General features: G+C 37.4%; 1 protein-coding gene across 1 annotated transcript; it reads left to right on the plus strand.

The window, feature by feature from the left end:
- Positions 1-1,567: 1,567 nt before the first annotated feature.
- On the plus strand, positions 1,568-2,242 carry LOC145099111 (uncharacterized). The gene has a single exon (XM_079036698.1). The coding sequence runs from the start codon at positions 1,568-1,570 to the stop codon at positions 2,240-2,242; it is 675 nt and encodes a 224-aa protein (XP_078892824.1).
- The last annotated feature ends 24,998 nt before the right edge of the window (positions 2,243-27,240 follow it).

The raw sequence follows: 27,240 nt of genomic DNA on the forward strand, positions 1-27,240 counted from the left end.
TCTTTTTGATCGCACAATACCATTATGATCATCATATTATGTATTAAGAGTCCAAGAATAGGAACTAATGGAGTTAGATAATGGATGTACCTGAAGTAGAGTCATACTAATTAACTTTACCATCTTCAAGATCCTTCAGGTATTTTGGGTAGCTTCATTTCAAATGTCCCTTCAATTGGCAGTAGAAACAAATGGATTCATTGGGATCAACATGTGGAATGATCTTAGAATGAGCCTTTATTTTTACCATACAATCAAACGAGTTAACCTTGGCAGATCCCTTTCGATTATGAAGAGAAACCATTTCTTAATCACCAATGTTACCATTGTCAATGTCCATGGAAACCTTGGGATTAAACCTCTTAACAATTTTTGCTTCAATTGTGTTCTTAAGCAATTATGCTTTAGCAACTATCAATATCTCGGTCAAATCAGTTAGGATCACATCAAAATTCTTTGTATGAAAGTTCTTCACGAACTAACCATATGACTTAGGAAGCGAGATAGAAACTAAATCAATGGCTTACTCCTTTGGGACCATGACACCCACGCTTGTAATTACAAAAACATACCAATTTAGTTGTGAGCTTAGACACCTTAATCCAAAATTTTCTTCTCGAAGCGATGCTTTCCCTTCCATCCTAACTTTTTTTGAGTCATCTTCCTGTCGAAGGAATCTGTTGACTTTTCTTATCATCTCTTCAACATTATGCCCTTCTCTTCCCACTAGTTTTCTTAAAAATTATCTTTCCAACAAACCATAAGTAAAGGATGCAATGATAATCGGATCGTCCCTGGTAGGCATCTTTATATTGATCTCATGAAATCATTTAAAATAAGCTTTGTTAGACTGTCGTTCTCTTCGCCTACAAGCAAATATGGCATGCGCCTGCTGCTGGAACCTTCTTTGCTGTATGGAACTCTTACAAAATTTATTGCATAACTCTTCAAAACTGTTAATACTTTTTATTAGTAAATTGTACAACTATTATGGTGCTAACCCGTCGAGTGTCCCGACAAAGTAGAGGCTCCGTAATGGGGTTCATCAGGATCATCTTAATAGCCCAGTGAAAGTTTGATACATGATCAATGTGTTCCCCAGTTACATTTTTTAGTTTAACTCGAGGTCCTTTGAGTCCCACCAGAATGGGCGTCTCATTGATGTCATTAGTGAAATGGGTCCTAAAGTTTAGGCTTTCGAAGGCTTGATTATACTCATTAACTTCTACATCCTTTCATGCTCCTTGTTTTGCATGGATGTCATTAGTGAAATGGGTCACAACACAATCTCCTCTCTCTCTCATTTTTTTTAAATCACTACTCTCCCAAAAAAAGTCATCTTCTTCATCTTCTGAAGTTTCAGACTATATTTGATACCACTATTGCGTGTGTTCAAATGGCGGAACAAACATACGACGTTGTATGTACCAACGCATCTGCAAGTTCTCAACAGAGAACACGAAGATATATTTACAGAAATCGTGAAGAAGCCAACCAACGTTTGGTGCAAGAGTATTTTGCAGAGAATGCCACTTACCAAGGGTAGTATTTTCGTAGGCAATTCCGAATGCTCAAAGGTTTATTCGAACGTATAGTTGAAGATGTAACGAGGGAGTGCAGTTTTTTCCAACAACGCTACGATGCTAGAGGTACACTCGGTTTCACTCCGTTACAAAAATGCACGGCCGCACTTCGTCAGTTAGCATATGGCATTCCGCCTGATGCGTTAGACGAAAGTTTTAGGATGTCTGCTAGGATAGCACGAGATAGTCTCCATTTTTTCTACAATACTGTGATTCAGTTTTATGGTCCAAAATATTTATGTAAGCCTACACGTAATGACATCCTGCAATTGCAAGCTCATCATGCTAGTGTGCATGGGTTTCCTGGAATGCTAGGAAGCTTAGATTGTCTCCATTGGGCATGGGAAAATTGCCCTACGGCATATCATGGGCAATTTACCCGAGGTGATCATGGTCACCGAACGGTCATACTTAGAGCAGTTGCATCACAAGATATGTGGATTTGGCATGCTTTTTTTGGTTCTCCTGGTTCGATTAACGACATCAACGTTCTTAACCGTTCACCAATACTTAACAACATATACGATGGATCCGCACCAGATTCTTCATTTCAAGTGCGTGGAACGCCATATAAGTATGGTTATTATCTAGTCGATGGAATCTATCCTGAGTATGCTGTGTTTGTTAAATCGTTTTCAGCTCCACATGGTTCTAGATGAAAGAAATTCAAGAGAGCTCAAGAAAGAGCTAGGAAGGATGTTGAGCGTGCTTTTGGAGCTCTGAAGAAACGGTGGTTCATATTGAAAAAACCAGCAGCTTATTTGGGCGAGGAAAAACTTCAAGAAATCATTTATACATGTATTATATTGCATAACATGATTATTGAAGACGAAGGAAGAGCGATATGTGCGTTTGATGAGGAAGAAACCATACCAGAGACACATCCAATAGAAATTGGTGGCGAAGAGTATATAAACAGAAGAGCAGAGATACGTTGCACTGAAACATTTCAAAATCTTCGCAATTACTTGGTGGAACACATTTACGGGGTTCAAAACATTAACCTTAATTTGGATCCACCGGATGACTCCAAAGACGAGTTCTCGGAGAACGATTTTATGTAGTTTGCTTTAGTTATTTTATTTATGTTTTTTAAGTTTCTAGGATTATTTAAATGTCATGTGCGTCGGTTTTTTTTGGTAACGCAATGTACTGTTTTTTTTAATTTTCAAGTAATGAAAAATTATGTTTTTTTTTTATTAAAATAGAAGTTATATTAAATTAAAATAGTTAAAAAAAAGAAGTTTTATTAAATTAAAATACTTAAAAAAACAAAAAAATAAAAGAAATGAAAAGTGTGGGACCGCACCCTTAGTGTGGCAAGAAACCACACTTGAGTGGTAAAAAGTGACATGACGCTTATGTGGCGGGGGAGGGAGTACGGTTTCGGTGGCACCACTCCCTCCAGCCTTAGGTACCTCATTTTTTGAGTTTGATCCCTTCTTATGTCCCGTATCATCAAGAATGATCGCCAAGGCTGGAAGGACCTGCTTCAGTCTAATCATCATTAATGCTCTATCAAACGAAGGTACATAAATTGGTACTTAAGAGAAGTCATATGCCATGTATGATAGATCCTAAGTTACATGGCCAACTGTAACAGTATTATATAGCTGGAGTCGCCCTTTTTATAGAGACACGTAAGCGTTAGCCAAGCGTTTTCGAGATACTACTAATATCTTTCATGGTCGTTACCATCGACTACATTATTTATTGAAGACATGTATGACTTGTCTTTTAGAGAAGCTCGGCCATACAGTTTCTTTAGTCATTCGGTAAGAGAGTTACTATAGGTTTAGACCTATATATTGCAATACTGGGAAGGATTAGAAAGGTATACTCCCCACATCCTTAGAATCCCTACTTCATTTTCATTGATTTATGATAATATAATATAATATAATATAATATAATATAATATAATATAATATAATATAATATAATATAATATAATATAATATAATATAATTGTAATGTTCCAAAAATTCATGGTAAAAATTTTACTTTTAGAGTAACCCAAAAACTAACATTCATTTGTTTCCAATAAAAAGATATTCAGAGTATGATAAGGTATACTCAAACAACAATAAGAATCAAAATACAATGTGAAAATAAACTCCGGGGTAGGAAAAAAGATCATGCCAAGCTCTTTCCTTTTGAACCGAAAGTACCTGAAAACAATTTAAACACAAATCGCAAGCACAAATCATAGTGAATTCCCCCAAAATACCATATACCAAACAAGAACGGGCCCATCCCAACATACGTATTTCGTGCCCAACGCATGCATTCAGGCCCAACCCATATCATTTGGGCCCTACCCATATAATCAGTCCCCGCTCATATAATCGGGCCCAACCTATATAATAAATATAGACATACACAAGATTCACAAGACAAATAGAATCCTACAAACATAATCCAGTGATCCAACATTGGTGCCTTCGACCCACGAGTACAGTGAAGAGACTCACCTCAGTCTGAACACAGATAATCTCACACTCAGGTTCGTGATAATAGAACACCTCCCACTAATCACAAACATAATGAAACCCTAATCAAAACTAAGGTAAAAACCCATACTCAAGGGTCCTTCTTCAATATTACTCTTACTGGGTAAAAGACCATTTTACCCTTCCAAGACTAAACTTTCCTCCCCCCTTCCACTTGACTTAATACAAATATTGTCCAAGAACACTTTTTGATGCTACGCCTTGCCTAACTTATGCTCCATGTGTTGTAAAGCTTCAAATAGGAAGATCGGGGAAACATCAGGCTATGCTGGTGGTAGCCCAATTTACGCCCCATGTACTAAGATGTAAAGTGATTTTATTTTTTAGCTCTTAATCCTTAAGGACCAACCATCCTTTTCTCAGATCTTGTCCTAATAATTGTCTTAATTGATAATGTTCCTAACTTTATGTCTTTTCTTGGCTAAATAAAGCTCAAAACCAAACCCGAGTCTCATAACACTTTCCAATGTCCAAAAACTCATGCATGGGTGAATGAAAACAGACAAGGTCCTATTTTTATGACTTATCAACCTCAGAAACAACAAGAAATAACAACCGCAAGGACCGAAGTAGCTCTTAATCACAAGAACAAAGATTATGGGATCAAATATAATGAAAACCAAGAAGCTAATATGTAACGACGTAAATTTTCAAAACAAGTTTTCCCTTAAAACATATAATTCTCATACATATTTCATAAAAATGTCATCTATTTATATCGTAACACATAACTTCGTGTTTAATTTAAATAGTAATCCAGGATCCTCAAAACATAATTCTCCTTTGGTGTGTACAATCGAGCCGGTGCCGTCCTGCAATCTTGAGAAAACCTGAAACACATAACACATAACACGGTAAGCACGAAGCTTAGTGAGTTCCCCAAAATACCACATACAACACATAAGCCACTCGAGGCTAAAACTCGGTATGACCCTCCGGTTAATGTGTCTCAGCGAGACCCTCCAGTCCCGTAGCTCGTTGGACCCTCCAGTCTGGTCTGTATTGTTGGACCCTCCGGTCCGCTCTATATCGTTGGAGCCTCCGGTCTGGTCTGTATTGTTGGAACCTCCAGTCCGGTCTATATCGTTGGACCCTCCAGTCCGGTCAATATCGTTGGACCCTCCGGTCCGGTCTGTATAACACATAGCACACATATAACAAAATGCACATAAATCTCAAACGTACACATACACATAAGAACCTCCGGTCTGCACATAAATACCACTCCAAGTAGTGTAAAGTGAGAAGACTCACCTGACAAGCAGCAAGTAATTAACCTCGCTCGCAAATCTTGAACTAGCCTACACCTAACGCAAGAAATGAACATCTCTAATCAATACTCAAATTCTCAACTCTAAGTAAACCAGATGTTACTCTTTCTCTTTCTCTAACTCTTTGATAAAAAGACCATTTTACCCACCCATGATCTCTATTACTCATTTCTGACCAACCCTAAAGTCAATAGAAGTCAAACTCGAGTCAACAATCCTTGTTTGACCCGACTTGTTGAGTGCACACTTGTGACTCGTCGAGTCCCATCGTATCCTCAGAATTCTCACAAAGTCCAGCTCAACTCGTCGAGCTGACCCCTAACTCATTGATTTAACACTCAATCAACCCATCGGGACAAACCCTTACCGACTCGTCGAGTCAGGCCATGAACTCGGCGAGTCCCCTCGGTCTGGTTCTCATTCAGACGACTTTTAAGGCATAAAACTTTCTCAAACTTCAGATCCAATCTCTAGGTGCTTACTTATATTGTAAAGTCGTATTCTTTACGTTTATGCATGGCATTTTGGGCAATAAATGCCAAGAACATGCCTTAATAAAGGTTTACCTCACAAGGACTTCATCACAGCTGAATAAAGAATCAACCTTTAGATGCTAAGGGTCTCCTAAACTCCAGATCTGGAGTTCAAGCTTCCACATGAACCCCAAATCCTGCAATCCCGAAAGTATACATAAAAAGTAGCCCTAATATGCAAGATATGAGATCTACACAAACAAGAGAGAAAGGTTCGAATTTGATACCTCTAACAGAAGCCCTTGGTCGAGTATCAACAGATCTATCATTCCTCTTCTGTCCCTATCTAGAAAAACTTCTTCTTCCTTGTCAAGATACACCAAGATGCTCAATATGGCTCTCTTTCTCCCTCAATATGCTCAAAGATCGACTAGGAATACTCTCTGGGAAGGGTAGCCGCAAATGAGGTTATAAGTGCCTTTAAATAGGTCACAAACACGGACAATTAGAGTTTCTCTGCCCAGTACCTACTTGGCGAGTCCCTCCTCTGACTCGTCGAGTCCACTCATTAATCCACACGATTAACTCGACTCGACTTGGCGAGTTGGTCCCTCAACTCGTCGAGTCCTTCCTTCAATCTCAAGATTAACATACACATTAAGGTCCCTGAAAATCTGGATGTTACAATTCTCCCCCAATTGAATTAGATTTCGCCCTCGAAATCGCTCGTCAATAATAAGTAGATCTAAACCAATAACCGAACAATACCACTGAAAGGATCTCATATCACACTACTATCTTCCTCTCTGGACACTTGAATCCAAACAAGTACTCCTCCTTGGAAAAGGACATGCCTATCTGCCACTACGCTACCCCTTCTGACTCTTAGGAATCTAGAAACTCTAGTAGCCTGACATATAGCACGATCGTCCTCTCAAGATATCACCACGTTATTTTCTCCTCGAATAACAAACCCCAATAATCCACTGCCCCTCAGATTCTCTAGTGAGAACCGATAAAACAAGTCCAGATCCTATTCCAAGGAATGAAAAGGATCACATCACACCAGGGACCCATCCAATGTACTGCAATTACAACCCTTCTGAACAGCAAACCCTCAACACCTTGACCTCAGGCATGAAAAAATGATCATGCTTGTTCATCTAACAACATAAACCTCAGCACCCTTCTCAATACCCCTTTCAAGAATGAGCATCAAGGGACTTTCCCTTGGTACCCTTCGAAGGGACTTTCCCTTGGTACCCTTCGAAGGGGTTTTCCTCTTCTTCCCCTTTCCCTGCCCAATTGCCAGAACTGGAGCTATTGAAGGAGTAGAAGTAACAACCGCTTTACTCTTAAGGCCATTTTTAGCTGTCCTTAAGAGTCCTTGATGTTTGCTAAGTGTAACTTCCTCCTTATTCATATGATAAGTCATACGAAAATGATCTTAACTTGGAGGTAAGGAATGGATAATGATATCAATCGCCATGTCCTCAGGGAAGTCAACATTGAGCTTTAGCAACCGGTCAACGAACCTTTGCATCTTCTTCAAGTGACTGGTGATGGTTTCACCATCCTTCATTCTGGCTGTGATAATGGAGGATGTGATTTCATACCTCTCCTGACGCGCACTCTGATGGTACGTATCCATCAGAGCCTAGTGCATCTCATAGGGGTAGAAATCTTCAAAGGATTTTTGAAGTTTCGGAGTCATGGTAGCCAACATGATGTAGGACACTTTAGTAGCATCCTTCTCATGTGCAACAAAGTCCGCAAACTCTTTAGGAGTAGCAGTGGCTTCATTAACAACCTTAAGCTCCCTATCGAGGACATACTCCTTGTCCTCATAGCGGGTAATCATTCTGATGTTTCTGATCCATTCATGAAAGTTAGATCCATCAAAAGTGACTTTCCCACACAAGTTCATAAGGGAAAAGGAGCTTGTAGGGTTTGAGCCAGTAGCATTGTTGGAAGACATCTGAAAGAAAGAAAGACAAGTTTTATTAGATAAAGAGTCCTTAATAAGTCACCCAAATGAAATATTAAGGATAGGATCCAACAAAATATTTATAGTTGGAAGAGGGATGCCGTAATCCAAGTATAAAATATTTGAAGGTCGGTAAATGACGATTTACCAATTTCCACCATAACAACGAAATATTTTATTATTAGGTTTTATTGGATTTGAAACTCCTAGATCTTTTGAGATACATTGAACTTTTCAATGGCATGTTTGAATCTCGATTGTGCCCTCTCAAGTTTGTGATTGGGATGCCGAGGATCACAAACAACGTGTGAATAACCATGCAAATTGACTTGGTACCCTTAACTATATTACCTAATTGATGTGCCGATTAACCACACACGCTCCACCGATCTATAATAAAGTGAAGTTACCCTTTGCCACTCTTACTAGTCCATATTAGTGTGCCGGTTAACCACACACGCTCCACTAACGACTTGGTAATGTACAAAGTGTAATTTCATGGGTTAGCACCTATTTCACATTTTCCTAAAGTAACTAAGATTGGGAATTAATAATGTATAGTTACTTTATAGTTTCATTATACTTTTAATGAGGATTAAAGTCCTATCCTACCTTTTTCGGCTAACGACCCTCCACCAGTCAAGGAAGCGGTGGGTGAGAGTGGACACCCATTAAACCGCCATTTTATAGGCAGTAACCTTATATCCCCTTCTAGACCGACTTCGTGAATGATACCTACTAATGGTAAGACGGACATATTCTTATACATATCTATATAATTAAAATTATAATAATAGTATAAGGGTTGAATTTTAAACTTTTAAAATTATAAGGTTTATTTTGGAATTAAAGTATTAAAGTGTAAGACTTTACAAATTCCAAAACTTGAGGGCAAGTTCTGAAACTATTTCAAGACTCTTTGTCACACCCCAAAACCGGAACGGTGGAAACGTTCGGGGGTCGAGGACGTCATGTCAAGTGTCACGAGATATGTATATGGTAAGCAAGTAATGAACAACCATTTCATTTAGAAATAAAATGTTTACAATGTGTGTGTTCACAAAACATAGAAGTCATAAACAAATAAAAAAACAAGACTTGAAGCTGTAATGCTCCATCTTCTGAAGTCCCAGCACGAGCACCTGTCTAATAGTCTCATGACAATACAAGTTATTTGAAAGAGTTGATCAGCAATTAAGCTGGTGAGTTCATAAGATTTAAGTGATGTGAGTAAACTGTAAAGCGTTGTGGAAAATGTATATGTAACAGTGATGTAAGCTGTAAGTTCCGTTTTGAAAGGTTCGCTTGTTCCTCTAGAAAATCCTATATTTCCTACATGAATGAAAGTTAAGTAAAATGACACTACAAGACTTTCTATGCGTACTAAGTGGGTCCAAGTTATATATACTCAAAGTAAACAAACAATCGATTGTGCGCATCTTCCCCAAGCTCACAACCTAACGGGAAACAGGAAGTAAGGCGAATAGCACACATTCCATTGGTTGTTAGATCATTTTCATATATAACCCTGGTGTATTCACTTGTTACTCATGGAGTTATTTGTGATGCTTCCTTTGTATCTAATGGAGATTTCTTTTAAGAAAACCTATATTTCTTATAGTAAACTAATGACAACAGTGACTACTTTTATAATAGCTTTGTTTATACTGCTATATATAATCTTATATCGGGTAGAAAGTTAACTGGGTGAATCTGCCCTATGCCCACCATCCAACGGGAACAAGAAGTAAGGCAGAAAACACACATTTAACTATCTATTGGATATTAGTTTTATATATAAACATGGTGTATAAACTAAGGTGTTATAGAGTTACTCACCTAAAGTCTCTAAAACTGTACTGACTTAATAAAATGGATTAAGCCCTTTTCTGGGAAATCTTTAGTTTTGTATACCAAAAGTACTGACTTTGATAAGTAAGTTTTGTACTAGAAAAACTGTGCGTTGATTCTGTGTCCTATGACCTGATCCATGCCTGGTACCCTTATGATGACTTAATGTATACAAAGCATAGCTATATATAGATTCAGGTAGATAATAGATTGGGTTACCTCATTCCAAGCTCAAATCCAACGGGAACAGGAAATGAAGCGAAGAGAACACATCCTATTAGCTGTCGGAATCTATTAGCATATATGTATCCTATAGTGTATACATTAAGGAATCATAAAACTAGCATTACGATCCTAACCTTTAATCGTAGCCTTCTACCAAGGCATCTTCTGTTCTGAGTTATACCCGACTATACCTTTGTCAAATGTAAAAGTATATTCTCCCTAGTTTATAACTATCTTGACTAGAAAATAGATCAAGTTTCAAGTGGTACCGACACTTTATGAAAGTAATGGGAAAAGTAAATACACAGATGTTATTTATAATGACATGTGGATGCACTAATAACCTAAAAAACATATTTGTTTTATTACGGTCATAATGTGAAAGTTAGAACCTCTACTAAACGCTCCCAATGTAAAGAGATTAAGGGAATCAAACGCGACCCCAACAATCTCTTGCAAGCCGTGTAATTCACATTAAAGTTATATGATCATGTATACCCGATATAACTATCACTAATGCGTTAGTGATTCATTGGTATAGTTAGATCCTGTTTGTGTGCTCTCATGCTATAGCAACCTAACTTGTTTTTTATGTTATGTTTTGGTATTGTTTGATTCTCTTCACTGTTTGTTCTGTTATGGTATTGTTTGATTCTCTTCACTGTTTGTTCTGTTATGGTATTGTTTCTTTGTGTGCTTCATTGTACTTGAAGTAATGAATAGCATTCTCCTAAACTATACCTATAATAGTTTACCAGTGCTCTACTTGGACTATTACCGAACATACTCATTTCTCTACTAAATTATGCTTTTACTTTAAAGAAACGGAGTTTTGTATAACTATAAAGTAACATAACTTTAAACCAGTTTTGAAATGTCTTGACAACATATAAATAACATAAGTAACATTTTGAAAGATGTTTAACAACAAACATTTACACAATTATCATTGTGTTCAACCTGTATTCCCGCCCCCCACCTTAAAACAGTTAAAATAGTTAAAAGATTCATTACGGGGTATGAACTCACCTGATGTGGGTGATTCAAACGGGTATGCGTGTAAGGATGAGAAGTTCCACGAATGAAGTCGCGGGACACAATAAGTCCTAAATGATATAGAAGGACACATATTGACATGAATATAGTGTTTATAAACAACAATATGAAAGGAAACACCTTCCGGGACTAGGAAAGACCTTGACCAAGTGCTGGAATCACATGTGATTCAACAAAGGAAGGTAGAATGGCACTCACATGAGTTTACTACCATGGGTTTACGACCCAAGGGAGTTTACGACCGTAAACTCATGGCTACTCATGTGTAAGTGCAAGTTTGAAGGCTAGGGATGATTTAGGGACCTTAGCTCTACCCTAGGATGAGGAAGACCACTTTCTTTGGAGCTCTTGAGGTGTTCACGGCCCTAATGAGTTTACAACCATAAACTCATGGCCATTTATGTTTATGAGGGTTGTTTAGGGTCCTAAAAGTCATAATGAAGCATCCTAACTTCAAGTCTAAGCCTTAGGAAGTGTTTGTGGCATCAAAACACCCTTAAATTGAGTTTTAGGCCGATAGACCATTTTGGCATGTGTTTGCGGCCATAATTACCTATGGGTGATGGTATTTTGATTGTTTTGAGTCCTAAACACATCAAGGTAATGTGCTAGGCTAGTCTCTAGGCTTAAGGAAGGAATTTGGGGCATCTATGCACCATAAAAGGGAGTTCACGGCCCAAGAACATCCTTGGCCGTGAACTCTCTCCTAACCTTTGTTTCTTGATGTTTCTAATGTCTAAACATGTGTAATCTAGTGTATAACAAGTTAGAAGAAGAGTGCTTACGATATAGGAGCTTGAACTAGTCGATTTCGCCAAGAACACTAGTGTGTGTTCTTGGTGTTTCTTGAGTATCTAAACAAACATGATTTTCATGGATGAAATCAATGTAAGAAGCTAGTTAATAAGATATATTAACTAATCAAGGGATAGAATACTCACTCTTTTGAAGATCTAGGGTGATTGTTGTTATGATAGTTGAGAGAGAACCAAGAAGAATTGGCCAGGAAATGAGAGAAATGACTTAAAATGACCATTTTCCTTATATATGCTCTTGAGTTTACGGCCGTAAACTCATGGTCTCGTGGCCGTGAACTCACTTAGATGAGGTTAGGGTTCATTTTGCTACACTGTGGTTCTAGTGGGTACTTTCTAACACTTAATCCTTAAGTGTTTTAGGCTTAAAACTCCTTACAATGACCTGTAACCATGCTAGAACTTTGTACTAATGATTTTGACACTCAGTTGAGTTGACTGACTGAGCTTATAAAAAATAAATTTTTCGGGTTGTCACACTCTTCAATTTGTAAAACACCTTTCAAATAAGACCAAACCTAAGAGGCAGTTTCACCTTGACAAAACAAATGAAGTAAAGAATCCTGTTGACTTCTAATGCAGAAATTCAATTTATAAGGCATTTGAAAGCCCATGTATCTGAGCCTGTCATCCATAGGAAGAGCATTCCTAAGGAATATCCAGAAGAAGAGAATAAACCCATCTTAAGAGGAAGCCACTGGTTCCATAATAGAGACTACCAATAACTTTTCTGGCCATGAATTCTTGAAAAATGCCAATAGGAAGCAGAGGAGAAAAGATCTGAAGGGGAATGATGCCAAACTAGTCTATATGGGATGTCAAAATCTAGAGAGATATCTTACAAAATAGATTGAGCCTTTGTGGATAAGCTAGGCAGAACTAAGGTAGAAAAATCAGCAGATTGAATAACTTCTCTAAAAGGATTCAAAAGAAGTTCGCTTTCTCTGCTCTTCAAAAAACAAAAATATAGGGTCTTTACTTTAATTCATCATTGGACTGGTTTTCAGTTCAAGAGTCCCCTATTGTGTATTTTGATGCCCCTATCTTCAAAGGCAGAAGAAAAACATCATATTTGAATGATTTAGAAATGAATATCAGAAAAAGGATTGACGGATGGAAGGCCAGGTTTCTCTCTTTCCCAACAACCCCATGATGAAGAGAGAGGAACCCGATGAGGGGAGTGGGACAATGTTCAGACCTTGGCTGTCACAACAAGCAACCAATCAGTTCCAGTCCCAAGGGCGGCACTACTAGAAAAACAGCCTTTTACGACGCGCAATGTATGTCGTTAAACGCTCAGATGACGCGCAAATGCGTGTCAAGGAAGGCCCTGTCATAACAAGTTGCGTGTCGTCTATTTACGACACGCATTTACGACGCGCGTTCACGACACACATTGCGTGTCAAGGAAGGCCCTGTCATAAAGGAATATGACACGCATTTGCGTTTCGTAACCTTACGACGCATGTTTATGACACGCATTACGTATCATTAAAGCCCCTGTCATAAAAGAAGATGACACAAATTTGTGTGTCATAAACTTTAACAACCATTTACGATATACATTTACGACACGTCTTTACGATACTCATTTACGCATAATACAATAATATGGAAACAAATATATCCAAAACAATCAATTTCCTCCAATAACATCATATCAAAAAAATGTAATACATTGATATTAAGGTGATCTGGTTGTACATTGGTATTAAGATGTTTTCCCTAACTATATAACCTAATACTACATTGCTATTAAGGAACACCTTCTTGTTCTACTTCTTATTGTTATTCTTCTTTTGTTTCCACAGGATACCTGTTGTCATCATCAACACATTAGTATTCAAAAAGGCTTCAAGCATCATCAATCTATGTTATAAAATATTAAAATTTTATACACATGTAGTAAAATACCTTTCGCCAAGAATCCGGGCTTCAATATAAGGAATTATTTTTACTTGTTATTGTGCAAGGTCTTAATTTGTAAAAGTTGTTTCAACTTGTGTATGACAAGGAAGAAAGGCATTGAATATTACCAAGTTATGAATTGTGGGGTCCAGGAGAAGCTTCTGGATGGTATTGAAGAGACATAAGGTTTTTTTTTAGGGAAGGAAAGACCTGTACAGATTCCATCATTCAGATTCACATGAGTCACTTCCACTCCATTCGTAATTGTGATTCACATGACGCATGCAAGGTAATGCACATGAGCCCAGTCAATTTAGATTCAGATTATGTAGTTTACCTTTGTTTTAGTCAGCTTCAAGAAATAAAGTGAAAGTTGAGATTCAAAGTTGTAATGTTTTTTTATGGATTTTGTTGGTACAAAAAATAATTCTACGAAAATACCTAAAATAACCCTTGACTTTTGGTTATTACCTGTAGTAAAATACATAATATAGATACGAAACAACATCACTTCAAAATGGATCTTAACTTTAAGTGTATCTGCTTCTTCTGTGTCCTGTAACAGCACACACAACAGAACAAATAACAGATTTAAGTGTTTACAACACAAAAAACAAAACTTTCCATATTCAATATATATAATTATATCCATCCTACAACAAAAAGGCAGAGAGATTAGAGAATAAAGATTACTCATCCATATCAACTCTTCTAGGGCTTTCACCTTTCTTGTATCAGAGTGATGTTAAATTAGCCTTTCTAAATGGCGAGGTAGAAGAAGAGGTGTATGTCCCTCATCTTTGTTAGAAAAATATGAAACACTTTAAGAGCACACTTAAAGGATTGGACTACACCACCTAACTTACACTAGGACAGATATTGGGATTTGCCAGAACTGTTGACTTTGGGATTTGCCAGAAAATATATAATTATAATATAGTATGCATTACTAATATATAACTTGTAAAATACCTTTTGTTTTGGTGCATTGGATCTCAAAGAAGCTAGAGAATCTGAAGCTAGCTTATAATCTACACTATCATGAATGTCTTCTAGGAAGTATGTTGGTACAGGATGTGTTATGCCTTGTGCACGAATAACAGGGCAGTCACCAAAGTAATGAGAAAATAGTTGTGGATCGACTGTTGCTGACCTGGAAAACAAATTAACTTATGAATAAAAATATTCATGAGTTATGACATTTTGTATGTTTTGGCATATATGTTATCATACATACATAAGGATAACTTTTGTGTGCTTTGAGCAGATTGCTTCTCTATAAAACTCTTCAAAATGATCAGTAGAAAATCACCCTGTTTACGAATTAAAATTTAAAAAAAAAAATTAGACATAATAAATTATAATCTTACTAACTCACCAAATAAATGATATACAAAATTATAATATCACTAACTCACCAAGACAGAACGTTCATGCACTTCATCAACTATATGAGTTATATCAGCAAAGTTTTAAGGTATTTTACAAGTTATATATTATTAATGTATACTATATTATAAATTAGCCTTTCAAGGTATTTTACAAGTATTAGATTCTAGATTATTTGCTTCTTACAAGAGACGCTAGAAATTAAATCCACACATGCAGAAAATATCAAAGAGAAATGAAATGGAATTCAATGACAAAAACTGAATTGTATTTAAACATATATAATGTTGGAATCTAAACGATTCCGATGGAATTCCATTTCGTCCATTTGGCAACCAAACAAACATGCCATGGGATGGAATCTGGAATTCCCTTCCATCCATTACCATTAGTCAACCAAACATGTCATGAACCAGATGACCTCTAAGTATCTTTATTTAATATTAAATCAAATAAATTTATAGCAATAACCAAAACCAAAAGCAACATTTTTTATTCAAGAATCAAGACACCTTGTGTGCTAGACCACTATGAAAAAGCTTCCCTGTCACATGAAGCTTCCATGGTATCATACCACCCATACCAATGCAAGGTTGCTTATCAGCTGTGTCAATCCAAAACCTTCAACAACAACAAAAAAAACTATCCGATTTAGATTTTATCATTATTTACATTTTTGTTGAAGCATTCCACAAATTCAAAATATTTTACTTAAAAGATTATTTTAACTCTATGTCTCTATCAACAAGTTTGACAATCTTACGCTTCATACTCGGAACCTATATCAGATAACTTATCACAATCGATTGTTGAAGCAATCTTTTCAGCTTCTTCCGCTAATACCCCTGTTACAATTATTAAAAAAGAAAAATGAAAAACTATATTTTAACTCTATGTATCTATCAACAATTGAAAATAAGAAGGATAATGAACCAGGGGTAAGTACATTGGGAGGTGAATTTACAAGCTCTTTTCCCAAAAGTACCCCTGAGCAAACATGCTCTGTGTACTTGAGTTTCTTTTCTAAGTCGGGTCCACCTCCAAGGTTAAGAGAGCCAATTGACTTGAGATAAGGTTTCTTTGACTCGGATTAAAATCTGTTATCTTCATATGTCCCTAACAATGCACCTATAATTGAAAAAATGAAATTAAGAAGATATATAAATAAATATATAAATAAATAAATGAGTAACATGAGGAGCATCAACAGGGTGAACTTTTGAACTAAATGGATTAATTGCTTTATCTGTTTCTTCATTTGGAAGAATTGAATCCAGAAAAGATGGACGTGATCTTCTTGAAGGTAATCCTGTTGAGGCTACAACATCATATCTGAAGGTTGTAGATACAGATTCAGATTGATTTCAGATATTGGATGATCAAGAACATTACTAGGGTTCCTATCAGAAAATGGAGGATATTGTAGAGATTTCACAACTTCAAACAAAGAATATGAAAGTTTAAAGGTGATCAAATTCATGATTTTATGAGAATATGAGATCAGATGAAATAGCATATTAATTAATAATTAGTTAATTACCTACCTCTGTATGTTGAGTCGTTGCCTTGTTGAACATTGTGATTTTAGTTGTTAGAAGATGAAGGTATCTTAGGAGAAGACTTATTAACAGAAGCTTGTACTGTTGTATAAGGATTTGTTGAGGTAAAATCCTTCAAATGGCTATCTTTACTATTTCTAAGGGCATCTTCAAGCCTTATATTACTGTAATGATTCAAATTGCTATGATTATTATCCTCCTCTGGATTATTATTTGTAGAAGGTTTATTGAAATTGTTTATAGCATCATCAACTGAAGGTTTTACTTCATGTAAGTCACCATTAACAGAATTACTGGATGCAACTTTTTTAGCTGCTACTTTCTTTTTACGGAACTCCTCAAGCTGTAAAACCAAAACATGTTGAATTTTTTTTTTAATATAAATGCAGTACATAAATTATATTCTTTGAATGTAATTGTCCACTTTGACCTATGATCAAGATTTGGCACTATAAATGCACATAAAGATCATACACAAGCTTGACCTTGTTATTGCAAAATTTTGATAAAGATGCAATGAATTCATCAGGGCAACAATGTTGCAACCGAACAAGTAAGTAAAAGATAACACTATAATTCTCTAGAAAGAAAGACTGGTGCTAACTTCTTTAATGACGTTAATATGAAAAAAAAACTATTTTATATCTCATCATAATCATCTTAGTATAGTATGAATCTTTAAGCAATACTTAGATCAAAATTTGAGCATTCAGGTTGTTATTTCTTGAATGGAATATACCAGTTGCTATTGCTGAGGCAGTTGTAAGCTTCAATTCAGGAGTTAAGTCTTGTGAAGAAGCAAGAGCAACAACGACATTATTAGCTTGAGAAGCTTTAGCAGATGAAGCAACAGATTCACCAAGACTTCGATAAGCAGAAATGGATGAAGATGAAGATATTGGGGCGTTTCCAAGCCCAATTAAGCTGACCCGTTTGGTTCCAAGAACCGAAAGAGATCTTTCATGTTTCAGAAAAGAGAGAGATTATCAGATTAGGATAGGAAATCAATCAAGTTATGAAATTAGGATAGTGTGTAATTTTGTATGCGTATTGTTTAATTTCTTAGATAGATAGACGCACACAAAATGATAAGCAATTCGTCGAACAGTTTAAGGGCATTAATAACTCAAAAGAAAGATCAAGTTTAAGAGTGGGACCTCTAGGCTGCAGTTTTCTCTCGAGCATTTCTTCTGATTTTTGTACGATTATCAATACCTTCTTCAGTTTACAAATGCTTCTGAAGAACGCCATCTGTAAAGGGTATCCCTAACCACACATATTTTCTCTTTTGAGCAACCAATAATGTGGGATTAGACACAACTGCATCAATTACAATCTTTCCCGTTCTCAAACTTGAAAAGGGGTGAAAACGTAATTTTAGAGTCGGGACCTCACCACAAGAGAACTCTTCCTTGTGAGGCCCAATCCAGCATGACTCCAATGTAATGCTCAAAGGAGAAACACTTCGAGCTTTACAAAAATGAAGGTCGCATTGGATATAATCGCTTAATGTTGTGCAAACTGAAGGAAAAAGCTTTGATTCTATTAATGTCTTTGCTTTAAGTTGACTGTACCATAACGACAAGCACACCCCAGATATCACAGCATAGAAAACAGAACAATGGAATAGAAGCAAACCTTCCTCCCAGACTGTGGATAATGACCTAACTATAGCTTTGCTTCTAGTGAAAGGCTCTTTCACGGACTTCACCACAAACCCACTTCTTAATTCTATATTCTTCCATAAAATCTCAACATTTTCCCCGAATGATTGTGAGAACCTAATCCCGTGAGATATCAAGTCGTTTTTCTTGGCACGTGGAATGATATCATACTGAGGTTTTCTAGGAAATTTGTTTCCAAGATAACCCAAATAGTTCACGTTTCTTGGCTTTAAGGAAGATTGGAAAGCTGCCCCAACAAATGGGTTTTGAGGTCTGCTACTCATCATCTTCACTAAAAACTCATGTCACAACTTGCGGCTCAAGTATTGGGGACTTAGGACTTACTCTTAAGAGGAGAGGTCGTCATTCAAAAAAACAAATGGAGAAGAAGAGAATAATCTTCGTACCTGATTTAGGGAATAAAAGAATCTTTAGAGATTGAATGTAAGAGAAAGAAATCTAGGGCACATACATGAAGAAGAAGAGAACAATCTTCGAATCTGATGCTTCCTCCACTTTTTTTTTTCCGCATCTTGATGCTTCTGATCGTACCCTGAACCTTTGACTTTCGATCCCAAATCTGACTTGCAACCTTCGATTTCTGATCTTCAACCTCTAATTCGAGACATATAGTTTCGAATCTCAGAAAATTGACCTTGCTACCTCCTATTTCTAATGAAAGAGGAGTCTTAAATCTAAGAGAAAAATAAGGAGTCGTTCGCTCAAAATGGATTAGGGTAGCAGGGAGGTGAAGTGGAGGGGGGGTCTATACTGATTTCGATTAAGAGTGTAAGAACATTTTGGAACCGAGGATTAGGTTTTTGATGGAGATGATGGATGGGGGAATTGAGGAAGCTGTGGATGAAGACGAATTCCCTAGGGCTTTTTCTTGCTAATTCGAAGAGGCGGGGTTTTGATTTTTGCGATCGAATAGGCGGAGGCTACTTTTTTGTGATTTCATTTTCCCCCTTCAAACCCGTGTTTCATTAAAAAAAAATATAAAGTGACACACTCAAATGACACACATTTTATGCTAGGCGCCCTCCGTATTTCTTGTTTATTTTATTTCTGACACTAGTTTTAGGGCACGCACAAATGCGTGTCCAAAATCCTTTAAATTTTAGGAGAAATGATATTATTTTTACGTCACACCATTTTTCGTATCGTAAACCCGTGCGTGTCATAAATCGTGTGTCATTAAAGGCCTTTTTTCTAGTAGTGCGGGTAAAGCGAGGCCTCGACTTCCTTATTAATATTAATTAATAATCTTACTCAGTAGGAGGGCTTTCCCCCTTCTGTGCAGCCTGATTCTCTCTCTGGAAATGAGGGTGCCCTCGATTGACATTTATCATTGAATAAAGAATCCTTCCATGGATGAGAGGGTTGAGTTACAGTACAGACTCCATTGGCTTTCGCAAGGAAGCATTTTGAAAGTTCTGCAATCTATGGTTGATGCCTCTTATGAGTTTAATGGTTCATAAAAATGAAGACTTTTAATTTTATGAAACCTCTTATTCTTTAATGACAATTTTAAAGAAGTGACTTTTGGTTATCTATAACTCGAGGAAAAGTTATGGACACCATCATTGAGCATTAAGATCATGAATTAATCAACCATGTAAGTTACAAGTAATTTCCTATGATCTTCTAAAACTCATAAGAACAAATATTCATATCAAACAATTTCAAGAAATCATATCAACATATATAAAACTTGAAATTTTATAATAGTCATTTGAAATGGATTAACATAATCATTACCACATGGAAAAATAGATTTTACAAGTCCAAAACAGTTTGGGGTAATGATTCTAGCCCATTTCCAGCAACAAAACTCGAAAATCTGCATCCAGGGGCTCCTACTTGTCGAGTGCACGAACCTACTCTACGAGTAGGATGAATTTTAATATGGACTCGTCGAGTCCCCCCATGGACTCGGCGAGTTCATGGTGCAGATGGCATATTTTTGAGCTTTTTCAACAAGTTTGCATCAAGTATCAAGAAAACAAGCCTACGCTCTGATACCACTGATGGGTTTTGAGCATTCTAACACTCCTACGGTGTACATGTAACCCTATAAACCTTGGATCTAGTTTTTCTCAAAAATACATGCAACTTTGATTTTCCAAGGTTTACTTCCTAACTAACATGGCATGGGGAACATCTAATTTAAAAACTAGTAGAAGTACATACCTTTCTTGTTGCTTGGATTCCTTGATGACTTTGTGAGCCTAGCACCCCAAATGTTGTGCCTCAAATGCTTCACACAACACCACAAGACTTTGAGTAACTTGAGAGAATATCACTAACACTCAAAATCAGTTGTGCCCTCTTAGAATCAACTAGTTGCCGATTTGATAGCCATAGGGTCCCTTTTATAGTGTTATCACAATTAGGGTTTACACATGAATCCCTTAATTGTCATGACTCTTCATTTCTAATGATCCATGGGTTTGTAACTCCTATGGACTATCCATGGAGCTCCTAATGGGTTATAGCCCAACTCCATAAACCATGGATCATTAGTCCACTATAAAAGAATAGATGATTGACATAATCAACCCTATATATTTAATTAGTCTCATATTGATCACCAAATTAACTCTAAGTTAATTCTTGATCAACACTAATTAAATAATACTATTATTAATATATTAGAACTTATAATATATGAATAACCATAAGTGTCCTTTCTCTCATTCTGTCTATCAAAGTATTGCAATGCCATGCAACCCAAATGGACTATGCCGGGTCGGGTCAAGTACATACCAAATACAGTTATGGACTTAGAAACTATATCCAATAATTAGTTCCATGCGTTTCGCGGTTTTTCTCATACCAGCGAGTTGACCCACTCAGGTCTAAGACACCAGGTGAAAACAATACCCCCTTCAGAATGAAATTCATCTCTGAATCCGGAATCTCTTTATGCTTGCTTAACACACCACTGGAAGTGAACTTAACTCGAGAGTCTGGTCCATCACAAAATTAGAACCATTCGTCCCAACAAAACACTCAACTCGCGAACCAAGACTTGCAATCCGCGTATACGTCACCTCTCCGATTCCTTTCGATTTCGGTCTCCACAAACTAACTCAGAATATACTGATTCCCGACAATGATGGAGACCTCCGCCCCGCCCCTGATTCGACCACCAGGCTCCCACAAGCTCAAATAGTAGGGCTACCCAAGTCTAAAACTCTTCCGCATCATGCTCTGATCAGAGAGTACTCCATCACAACATTCTCTCGCTGACTAGTGGGTAATATGGCTCCTCGTAGTATCACAACGACCTTTCACTGAATAGTGAGTACTATGACTCCCCGTACCATCACCACACCCCTCACTGAATAGTGAGTACTACGGCTCCCTGTAGCATCACCACACCCCTCACTGAATAGTGAGTACTACGGCTCCCCGCAGCATCACAACAACCTCCCACTAAATAGCGAGTACTACGACTCCCCGCAACTTTACAACAACCTCTCACTGACTAGCTGGTGAATACTACGGCTCCCTACAGTATCACCACACACCCTTGCTAACTAATGGATGTTGCAGCTTGTCACACCCCAAAACCAAGAACGGCGGAAACGTTTTGGGGCGAAGGACGTCATGTATAATATCAACAACAATGTAAAGTAGTAAACAAGCAACAACATCATCCATTGCATTAATAAAATAATTTATTATACAATTGTATTCTGTCAAATTTTGATAAACACTAAAGCATAAATCAAAATGAAAGATAAGTCTTGAATAAGCTTCATCTTCCTTTCTCCTTGCATCGGTACCTGTCTATGATGACCTGAGGATACAAGTAATTTTGAAAGCGAGTATCAGCTATAAAGCTGGTGAGATCATAAGTATTAATGTGTCTTAATTTGTGAAAACTTATAATTTCTAAGACTTGCCATTACTTTGAAAGAAAGCTAGTATAAGTATGAAAACGTTTGTAGCTCAACTGTAAATGTTTGAAAATCCCTAGAAATCCCTATGATTCCTATTAGTAACTAAAGGAGTCTTCTACCAAGACTTAACTGTTCTGTGTGTGTGTGTCTCTTGTAAGAGTAAGTATTTTTCCAAAGTATAACTATCATTATTCAAAAATATAGTTTGTACAATTTTGTTTAAGTGTGGTTATCACTAAAATATATACTGGAAAAATTAACGTGGTACTAAACGTAGCTCTAAAAGGGCTACTACCGTACTAACTACCTCAGGCCGGATTTTGGGCAAAGGCATTACTTGATAAATTGCGCCATGCTATCGACTGTAACAACGACATACGAATGGTCGTAATAAAGATATGACATTTGGCACCCGCAGACCTGCAGGTCCGACTGTAGCTAGCAGCAGGGTGTAGGATTGTCAATCCAGCATAGATCTATACACAAACTCATACTATGGACTGATTATATCGACATAAGGATGTCGAAATTAGTGTATGACGTTTGGCACCCGCAGACCTGCAGGTCCGGCTGTAGCTAGCAGCAAGGTGTAGGATAGTCAATCCATTATAGAATCTATACGCAAACTCAACGCTCCCCCTTCAAGAGACTCTGGCCGCAACTCAAGTCATGAGGTTTTAAGTCATGCTCCGATTTAAATCACAGTAATCGACGTATTCTTGTATATGTACATGTAATGTACTGTTCTAACTATAATGTAATGGACTGTTCTACCAAGTATAGTAATGTAATGAGTTGTAATGTTCTATGTGCTAGCTGTAATGTGTGTTCTCTCTATCTAGCAAGTATAGTAATGTAAGCGTTCTAGTATAGTTGTATATTTTCTCGTCCTAGTATAGATGTATATGTAATGTACAGTAATGTTCTAGAAAGTATTGACTCATGAATGAACTGACTCGTTGTATGATATCGCGTTCTAGTAATGGTTCTAGTATCTTCCTGAACTACCCATATGGTAGCTTACTAGTAATCTAAGTAGTACGTATGGACGTGGATGTATACCCTTGCTACCCAAGGGCATAGGATGAACTGGAAGGACCTTTTATGACTATATATGTACACATGATATATAACAAATCTTTAAACGACCTTCGGACGAATAACCAATGTCCCACCAGACCACATCTCAAAGCGCGAAAAGGAAATAGGGTGGATAGTCTTCCTAAGCCTTTTAAACATTTCTTATATAACTATACATATAGAGGCATGCAATTTATAATAAAATAAAAACATAAGTAAGTTTTGTAAAACATTTGAAGCAGAGGTATTATTTTAAGAGAAGAGCGACTTGATGTCAATCTATAAAACAATTTGAAGCAGAGGTATTATTTTAAGAGAAGAGCGACTTGATGTCAATCTATAAAACAATTTGAAGGCATAAGTATAATAAAATAATTTTGAGTATAAAGAATCATTTGATTGAAACACAGTTGTAAATGAGTTTGAAGTATGATAAACATAATAAGAAGTACAGTGTAAGAAGTAGTTTAAAACTTATAAAATGTTTATAAAAATCATTTGAAGGAAAATATTTGGTAAAACGGCTAATGAGTAGCCAAATCTTTTGAATGCTGTATATTAATCACACGTGATTGATGTAATAAGTAATATAATCCTACTTACTAATCACATGTGATTGACATAAGAAGTAGCATGATTCTACTTGTATCCCCCCCATAAAACACTTAAAACAGTTTAAAACATTAGTTAAGGGGTATGAACTCACCTTCAGTATGTGACTGGAAATGAACGGGCTGTTATCGTACGGAAGGATCGGACAAGTGCTTGGTGTCAAGTGATGACTTAGACACACACAATGATCCTAATTACATATGAAGACATATGTATATAAATAATTAGAGATTAAATCACTAATTATACAAGCATAAACATTTAGGCGCGAGGACAACACTTTTGGTCAAGTGCTAGGAGGCTAATGGGTTGCAACAAAGGAGTGCAATGCCCCTAATGGAAGTTTAAGGTCAAAAGACCATACTCATTAGAGTTTACGGCCCAGGGGAGTAAGCTCCTGGCCGTAAACTCTCAAACAAGGCTTGGAATGGTACTTTGAATTACTACAACTCTAGTGGGAATTGTTTCAAGGCCTATACAAGTGTTTGGGCACCACATTGACTCCTTTGGGGAGTTTACGGCCCAAAGACCCCTTTCCCTTGGAGTTTACGGCCGTAAACTCCCTTGGGAGGGTTCTTATTGTCCTTTCTAGTGTCTAACAATTCTAGGAACAAGTCTAGGCTTCAACCATTTGGTTAAGGAAGGTTTAAGGCACTAAATGGGACCATTTGATGGAGTTTACGGCCATAGAACTCTTTGGGCCGTAAACTCCCTCACACATGAGGTCCTAAGAATTTTAACTAGTCCATATCTCATCTAGGTACTTGCCCTAAAAGTTTCTTGGCCTAAGGAAGTGTCTAGGGTGTCCTTTGACCCCATTTAAGGAGTTTACGGCCCAAGAAATACTCTTGCCCGTAAACTCTCAAACACTTATGCTTTTCATGTGTTTACTAGGTCCTAAACACATTAAGGTACATGCCAAAAATGAATACTAAGCCTTAGGAAGAGTTTGAAGGCATTTTGGGACCTAAAACTTGGAGTTTACGGCCCAAGGAGTTTCTTGGCCGTAAACTCCCTTATGGAAATGATTTCCAAGGGTTTTGATGGCATAAATCATGAGTTTAAAGCTTCTAGGTTTTTGTTCTAAGGCTAGGGATCACAAGGCACTCATTTGTGCCCTTTACTTGGAGTTTACGGCCCAAGAGGTGGTTCCTTGGCCGTAAACTCCTCAAACTACTTGCTTTTGATTTGTTTCTAGCCTCTAATGATCATACACTAAGTCCTTAGTTAGATGCCTAACACGGAAATGGGACTAGGTGGCCTTTAGGCTTGATTTTGGAGTTTACTCCCCAAGAACGTTCTTGGGCGGTAAACTCCCGGATCTTGTGTTTTGGACATGTAAACAATGTTATAAAGCATGTAACAAGTATTAAAACACATTTAGGGAAGTAGACTCACAATCTGGGATGAAAACCCGAAGATCCGTGAGAGAGTATTTGGCTTTTCTCTAAATGGAAATCAAATAATGAACCAATTTGGTTCAGAATTCTATTTATAGTCCTGAGATTTTTTGGCAGAAAATATTTCTTTTCTCGGAATGGATTCTAATGACCTAGAATAATGGGATTACAGTGCTGCACAAAATCCTAGTGCACCCACTCTCCTAATAACTCCTTAGGTGTAAAACCCTAAAACTGCCAAACTTATTCCATAAGTCTGAATTTTCACTGTAACTGCTCTACTTCTATTGGATTGAAATGGTTTGATTTGAATGGAAAATTTCGGGTTGTCACATCATCCCCCTGTTAAAGGGAATTTCGTCCCGAAATTAGAATTTAGGCAAGGAAGTATGCACGAATGATCGAGACGTGAGAAGGAAGTTCCTAATCGAGTGGTTCTAGCGCACTTAAGTGAAATCGGGCTCTCGGTTGGTATCCCAACGAACCTTCACTAATTGGCGACGGCGTTGCTTCGTCCGCTTGACCTCTCGGTTGAGGGTCACTACGGTTCTGATACGAAGGCAAGGATCTCGACAAGTGGACTTGTAAGAGTCCTAACGGAAAGGTATGGTTTCACGATCGAGATGCAAAGATTAGAAAGTACGCTACTAAGTTCGCGGAGTAGGTCTAGTTTGTGCGAGGCACAGGACCGATTCTGATAAGAATTTCGGAGGTCCCAACTATATTGGATTTAGATTTCCACGCTTTACGAAGCGTATTAAGCCATTCTCAGAGTGAGTTATCTTAAAGAACTTGGTCACTCACTCGGAATCGCAAAGGTTCCTTTTTCTTGCGTAACTTCCCAATCAAAGGCCATCCCTTGCTGGGTCAAAGTCGTACGAGTTTCTGAAGCTTGCGAGGAGTTCTGAATGAACTAAGGCGGTAGGTCGGTAAGACCTACAATTTGGCGAAAAGCTATCGGCGTCTCTGGTGTTGATAAATGCTCAAATGGTTTTTGACAAATTGAAAGAGTACTCAAAATTTCTCACATTACTAACAGTGTATCCTAGAAATTTGACTCTTCAATTTCAAAACTCAAGCCTATAGAACTTTGCTAAAAGTTCCTCTGTAGGAAATGTTTTCATGGGTTTTCTTCTTACTACGAGGGTAGATAAGTAAGTCATTTCATGGAGAATTGACGAATCGATCCAAGTAAGAAAGACGTAACCCTATTCATTTAGTTCATGAAAATCATGGGCGTACTGGTCCTATCCGAAAGGTATCACTACGGACTCGAGGCGTCCGCATCGAATTTGGAAGATAGTCTTCCAGACATCTTTCCCTAACACATCGAACTGGTGATATTCGGATCTTAGGTCCATTCCCGGAAGCAGTTCTTTCCTTACGTGTGATCAATCATTCCGTCTATGTGGGGCAGAGATAACGATTTCTATGAAAATCGTGACGGAATCCTCGTTATTCGAGGCACATACGTTGCAATCCGTCGATCTCTGTGAGAATATGACAGGGGTTCTCTAGGGTGAGAAACTTAGTCTTCTAATTCTATTTCTGTGTAGTTCGCTGAGTTGTTCGTACTATTCTTGTATCTCCGTGGGTGTTTAAACTATAGGATGATCTGTTTTCGGGAGTCGTACTGGGTTCCAAGTTTATTCACATGACGATGTGATTACTCGTATACTCAGGCAGTTTCTCCGTCTTGAAGTCCATTTTAGAATTCATATTGGGCTTCACGATCACAATTTCGTGTATACGAGTCGTATATAATTAAGATTGAAAAGGTAGTCGAATAACTATTTCTTCCTTACCCTCACATCCCAAGGAGGAAACGAGTTAAGGCGGAATCATCAATTCTAAACCTGTAGAACCTTGATTATATAACACTCTTATGTATACCTTCCTCAGTGATAGATCATCCGCATGAATTCCTGGATTGGACTTGACGT

This window comes from Lactuca serriola, chromosome 4 (assembly GCF_051521515.1).
Source record: "Lactuca serriola cultivar US96UC23 chromosome 4, Lser_US96UC23_V15, whole genome shotgun sequence".
NCBI lineage: Eukaryota > Viridiplantae > Streptophyta > Magnoliopsida > Asterales > Asteraceae > Lactuca > Lactuca serriola.